General features: G+C 48.4%; 1 protein-coding gene across 2 annotated transcripts in view; it reads left to right on the top strand.

Moving 5' to 3' along the window:
• Positions 1–6,147, top strand: part of TTYH3 (tweety family member 3) — a 120,595-nt gene that overhangs the window by 59,638 nt on the left and 54,810 nt on the right. For both annotated transcript variants that reach the window (XM_019512969.1, XM_019512968.1), the window contains exon 2: positions 5,229–5,398. In XM_019512969.1, the coding sequence (XP_019368514.1) occupies positions 5,229–5,398 (170 nt within the window). The remainder of the gene's footprint in view (positions 1–5,228; positions 5,399–6,147) is intronic.

Here is a 6,147-nt window from a genome sequence, read left to right as displayed (position 1 = left end):
AGGTGAAGAATTGGTTAAAGAGGTCTGCTTTCTCTTCTGGCGCAACCACCAGATTGCCCAGAGGATCTTGCAGGGGCCCCACATTTCCTGCTGCTTTCTTCATCCTCCCTATATACTTGAAAAAGGACTTTTTATTATCTTAGAGCTAGGACTTGTGTCCAAAATCAATGTCTGCCTTAGCTTTCCTGACAGCCCCCCTACAGGCCGGAGTAGAGGAGGTATACTCCTCTTTGGAGATAGCACCCCCCTTCCACCGGTTGTATGCCGCCTTTTTGGCAATCGGGCATTCCCGTATACCCTTGGTTAGTCAGGGGGGCTTTCAGGCACTCCTGCCCCCCTTGCTTCTTGTTGGGATGGTCACCCCTTGGGCCCCAAGTATCGTCTCCTTAAGGAACGACCACTCATCTTGGGCACTGAGGTCCCCTGCTCTCGAGAACCCCAGCACCTCACACATGGTGGCTGACGGCACCACCAGCTACCCCATGCTGTTGCCCCCTCCGCACGCGGCCACCACCATACCCCTCCCCACCCCGCAGGGGTTGTCACCCAGAGGTACAAGTATCCGTGCAGTACCCCCAGGGGTACCTGTACCTCTGGGTGATGACCCCTGCTCTAGACTAAATAAGCCCAGTTCCATCAGTCGTATCCTTTCCTCCACTCCGTTCACGGGTGCCAGGTAGAAGGCACTGCAGTAGGATAATGTTGGTGACCATTTAAGTGCTCAGATGGAACTAGTCTGCCACTGAATAGTTTTTTTTTTGGGTTTTTTTTTTAGTGTCGGAAGGGACCTCAGTAGGCCATTGAGTCTGAACACCTGCCCTGGGCAAGAAAGAGTACTGGGGTCAAATGATGCCAGCTGGGTGCATGTCCAGCCTTCTCTTAAAGACCTCCAAGGTAGAGGAGAGCACCACCTCCCTTGGAAGCCTGTTCCAGACTCTGGTCACCCTTACCATAAAGAAGTTCGTCTTCATGGCTAGTCTAAATCTGTTTTTTATCAGTTTGGCTGTTGTTTTCTAGTTACTCCAAGGGGCACACTGGTAAATGGAGCATCTCTTATACCTTGGAGCCCCCCCTCCCCAAATTTGAATTTGTAGATGGCCACCAGATCCCCTCTCAGCCTTCTCTTTTATGGAGGCTGAAGAGATCCAGGTCCCTCAATCTCTTCTTGTAGGACCTTTCCTGCAGGGCCCTAACCGTATGAGTGGCCTGCCTCTGGACCCTCTCAAGGTTATCAATATCCCTCTTGAAGTGTGGTATCCAAAACTGGATACAGTACTCCAGCTGTGGCCTTACCAATGCTGCATAGGGGGGAAGTATCACCTCCTTAGACCTGTTCTTGATGCACCTTTTAATGCATGATAGAGTGCAGTTGGCTCTATTGATCACTTCGTCACATTGTCGGTTCATGTTCATTTTAAGTCAAATATGACTCCGAGTTCCCTTTCTGCTGCTGTGCCGCTTAGCAAGTCATTTCCTGATCTGTATGTGTTAGTGATTCCTTCTCCCCAGGTGCAGTATTCTGCACGTATCCCTGTCAAACTACATCCTGTTTTGTTCTGCCCACTTTTCCAGCCTGTCCAAATCTGCCTGAATTCATTCCCTGCCCTCTAGTGTCTGTCTACTTTTGCCCCATAACTTGGTGTCATCCGCCAGTTTGGACAATGTGCTCGCCACACCCTTGTCCAAATCACTGATGAAGATGCTGAACAGCATTGGCCCGAGGACTGAGCCTTGGAAGACACCACTGCCCACATCTTTCCAAGTCGAGACTGCCCCCTCCACCACCACTCCCTGGGTACATCCCATTAGCCAATTTGCCACCCACCTGACCATATAATCATCTGTCACAGCCACATGATGGGATTCTGTTGATGATTCATCTGGCCTTAGGAATTGTGTATTCCTCAGGTGTGAGGCTTGCTGTGTGATGTGGGGTTTAGTTTTTCCCCCTTTCTAATGTTGCTGTTGATGCCAGGTATCTGTTTTAAAGTTGAGCCAGCTGGAAATGCAATGGGAGTCTTTTAAAGATGGCAGCTTCACTGAGTGGAGTCTCTGGAATGGACGTCGCCCTGGTGTCTTTCAGTCTTAACATCTCTACACAGCCACTACTTCCATCCGCATTGCTATTTGCTTTGATTTTTGCAGACGTTTGCTACAAGGGCAGCTGCTAGCCTGGCTCTTACCGCTTGGATTTACACTCCATTTCAGGGATTGCTTTATCTCCACTTCTGCTATTAATGTCAGCCCAGTGGTAAAATGTTGCCCCTCCAAGTGGTGCCCATATTTTTGTAAGTATGGCTCATGCATCCTTGCTATAATGGATCTGGTAGTTTAGCAAATGTTGGAAGATGAATCGCTGCTTTTCCATGGCAAAAGGCCCAGTGCATAATTTTACATTTACTCGGAATAATGTAGCCTTGGATATCACGGGCCTGGATTTAGTATTGCTGGCTAAACTGTCTAAAGGTTTTATCCAGCCTTGCAACCTCTTCTTTAAAATATTGTAGCTTAATCCTGGCAAGCAGGCACCGGCCTGTCTCTAGTAGAAGTGAGGTTTTTCATTGACAGCCTGTCTCTGGGCTCTAAACTGAGTCATCACTTAAAAGGATTAGCCATTCTAGCCTGTATGAGTTCAGGTTTTGTTTTTGGTTTTTTCATGGTGCAGGTCCATTGGTTGGAAAGAAAATGTCGTCTTTCTTTGCAAAACGAAGTTAGTTCTTTGGCCTGCTCCTAGGGAGCGCCGCGACTCGTTCAGCTCTGGAGTTGCAGCAAAACGAACACAAGCTGCATTTTCGCAACTGGATGGTTGGTTCTGTGGCTGCAGGCCTTACACAAGAGCCTTTCCCTTTGGATCAAGCTGCAGCTCAGCACACAAACAGCCTCACAGTTCACCCTTTTAAGCTAAATTGGGTAGGTTGAGGTAGAAGAGTCTGCGTTACTGCAGAGAAACCACAGGGAAGTTTCAGTGTGGCGTGTGCAGGTAGTTAGCTATGTGCTAGTAGATGGGAGGTCCCTGGACATGGGGGAAGCATGGGTGTCTCCCCTTCTGAAGGCCTCTGTGTTCAGCAACTCAAACTTGCATGCACCATCTGGTGCGACTTCCATATCAACCCCCCTTCTCCCTGCCTTCTGCAGTTTGTTATAACTGCCTATATTTCTATGCTCCATTGTTTATCTTTGCAATCATGGCCTGCAAAGCAATCCCCTCCTTCCTCTAGATAGACTTCTAGTTAACTCTGAGTTGGTTTCTTAAAAGCTTGAGATAAATATGCTCCCATATAGGATGTTTCTGCAACAGGCAGCGTGTGAACAGGTCCAAGCTCTGGATACACAGTTGATGGGTGCCAGGCTCTGCAAATGCTGACGTTCGGCTTGGCTGAAAGGACTTTGAGAAGTTGGGCAGCTTGCAAATTTTGCCAGGCCAATAGCACAGCTTGCAGCATCTGTGAAATGGGGAAAGGGGAGTTTGGAAAAATCTATAAACAGTCTATTTCAGATGGAGTTACCATGTGGTTATAACCATGTTGTAACAAATGACCTTCACTTTGGTTTAATTGTAATGTTGCTTGTGTCGGTTTCCTGACCCGGAGTTATTGTTTTAAAAAAAAAAAAAAAAAAAAAAATCAAATAATTCTTTTTAATTGGATGTGGGTTGGTAGTGTGGGAAGAAAAGATTGGGGAGATGACAGTGACTTAAAAAAAGTCCTTTGTTGCTGGTATAGATCTGTATCTGAGATGACTGGGTCATCACTAAATTGCTTTTTGGACAAAATCTGGACTTCGGTAATCTAAATGCCGACAGATTAAAAATGGCTTAAATAGATGCAGTGGGGCTCAAGCAGTCAGCTGAAATATCCTTTTGACTACATTAATGTGGGAGAATGACTCGAATGCTCTGAATGGACCTTTTTGTTTTTTCTTGGTGAATGTGGGATTTGCCAGAAGAGTATGACCAAAAGGTTGGAAGCTGGAGCGTCGTGTTGGCTGCCTTGGAAAGAAAACAATAGATGCAAGATTGGGAGTAGATATTGAAGCTAGTTCTGACATTGGCCACTTGGTAGTTATTGTATATTTGCCTGTTGTTATTGCTAGGTGTGTGTTTATATGCGCTGTCTGGGAGAACGTGGTGGTACAGCCAGCACCCAGGCTTATTTCGAAGCCAAGGCTCCAATCATGGGTAACAAGCACCCTCTGTTTCAAACCCAGTCCTGCATTTGGCTTTCTTGTGAGCAGGTGTGTGAAGATGAAAGGACTTATGCAAATGGAAACATGCTGCTCTTGTAGGGTGTTTTTTTTGGGGGGGTGGAGTACAGCTGGGGATGACTGCCCCACCACTGACCCCTGCTCTGGTTTCGCACAGGGAAATCCTGACTCATTCAGGCTGTTCCCACTATTGTCTTCCTGCGGCTGCATCAGCTATTTTGTAGCTTGCACGTAAAGCCGGTGTGGGGGGCACAGAGATGGTAGGGCTATTTCCCAAGCCATATGATCTAGAATAGGGGTCACCAACTCCTGGCACATGCCAGAGTGTGGCATGTGAAGCCGTTTTGCTCAGCGCGCCACAGCCAGCCCAGGCTCTGGGCAGACCCCTGCCACCAGCCACAGAGCCTGGGCTGCTCACAACAGGCAGCAGGGAGGCTGCAAGCAACTGCACTGGGGTCCATGTGGCCCTGAAAATGCTGACCCCAGCCCCTTTCCTGCTGTCAGCAATAAGCCGAGCCGAGGCTGTATGGACCCCAGTGCAGCTGTCTGCAGCCTGGGCTCTGGCTGGTGGCAGGGGTCTGCCCAGACCCTGGCCCAGTTGTGGTAGGCAGTCAGGAGGCTGCAAGCGTCTGCACTGGGGTCCGTGGAGCCCTGGCTCGGTTCGTTGCCAGTGGTGGATGCATGCGCACCTCTGGGCAGATGGCGGGGAAGGGGCCAGGGCTGCAAAGCCCCAACCAGGATCAGGCTCCTCGTGGCCCCCCCGCCATCTGCCCCTGGCATGCCAGCATCTTCCAAGTTGAGGTTGCAGGGGTTTTGGCACTCTGCCCAAAAAACATTGTCAACCCATGGGCTAGAAGCTTTGGGTTTTCTTTGCGTTTTTTTGGTTTTTAAATCAATCTAAAATTATTCTGTAAAAGTTCTGAGGTGGGGAGGGGTTCTGTACCCTCAAAGCCATGCGACTGCACCAAGCCATCTGTCACCTCTCTACAGATATCTCTGAGGTAACTGGGATTTGTCTTCCGCAGGCCCTGTTGCTGTTGGGTGGTGTTGCCCTGTCCTGCCTTGCTTTGGATCTCCTCTTCCTCCTGTTCTACTCATTCTGGCTGTGCTGCCGCCATCGGAAAAGTGAAGAGCACTTAAATGCAGACTGCTGCTGCACTGCCTGGTGTGTGATCATAGCCACCCTAGTGTGCAGGTAAGTTTTTCTATTGTCTGGAGGTGAAATGGGCATTCACTTCACCATTGCCTGTAGCTTCCAAAACGTTCACTTGCCTGTTTGTTTTTTGTTTTAACCATGGTGAAAGCAGTGCTCTACGCTCTGAGTTAGAGTAAGTATACACAAGATTAACTCGATCCACATTAACAATCTTTAGTGCTTGGACCCATAAATGTGTCCAGTGGCCTTACTGTCTTCCCCAACAAAGCATCCTGCTGTGAGCCAGTCTGACAGCTAGGCCATGCAGACTTGTAACAAAAATAAACCTCCACTCCTGATATTAGGAGCGTTGGCTATATAAACATCCCTTCCAGTCCTCCTGAAAGTGCTGTGTTACAAACCCTTTCTCCCAGAGTCTCTTGATTAGTGTGCATTACCCTCATGTCTAACGCTTCCCCAAAACATTGATGGTATTCGCAGACCTTGTGCTTCCTGGTTGTGCAAAACTGCTTTAGTTTTGCCCAAATAAGACTAGGTCTTCATTTTCAGCTTGGTGTTGAGCATGCTTAGCACACTCACTTCTGGTGAACTGAGTGCCCTGTGTAAAATAGATGCTAAGTGCCATTTGGCCTGGCACGAGGGAAAAGTATAGTGCACATCTGGCAGTAACACACAGTATATTTTGCATCAGTTTGAGTGTCTCCTTTTACAGTGGAGAAGCTCAAAGGAGGAATTCCTGGCCTATGAGAACACAAAAGGGCTGTATAGTAAAGGGGTGATGACTTCTG

This window comes from Gavialis gangeticus, unplaced genomic scaffold, assembly GCF_001723915.1.
Source record: "Gavialis gangeticus isolate Ggan-Ray unplaced genomic scaffold, GavGan_comp1, whole genome shotgun sequence".
Taxonomy (NCBI): domain Eukaryota; kingdom Metazoa; phylum Chordata; order Crocodylia; family Gavialidae; genus Gavialis; species Gavialis gangeticus.
This window is presented reverse-complemented; position numbering and strand designations above follow the sequence as displayed.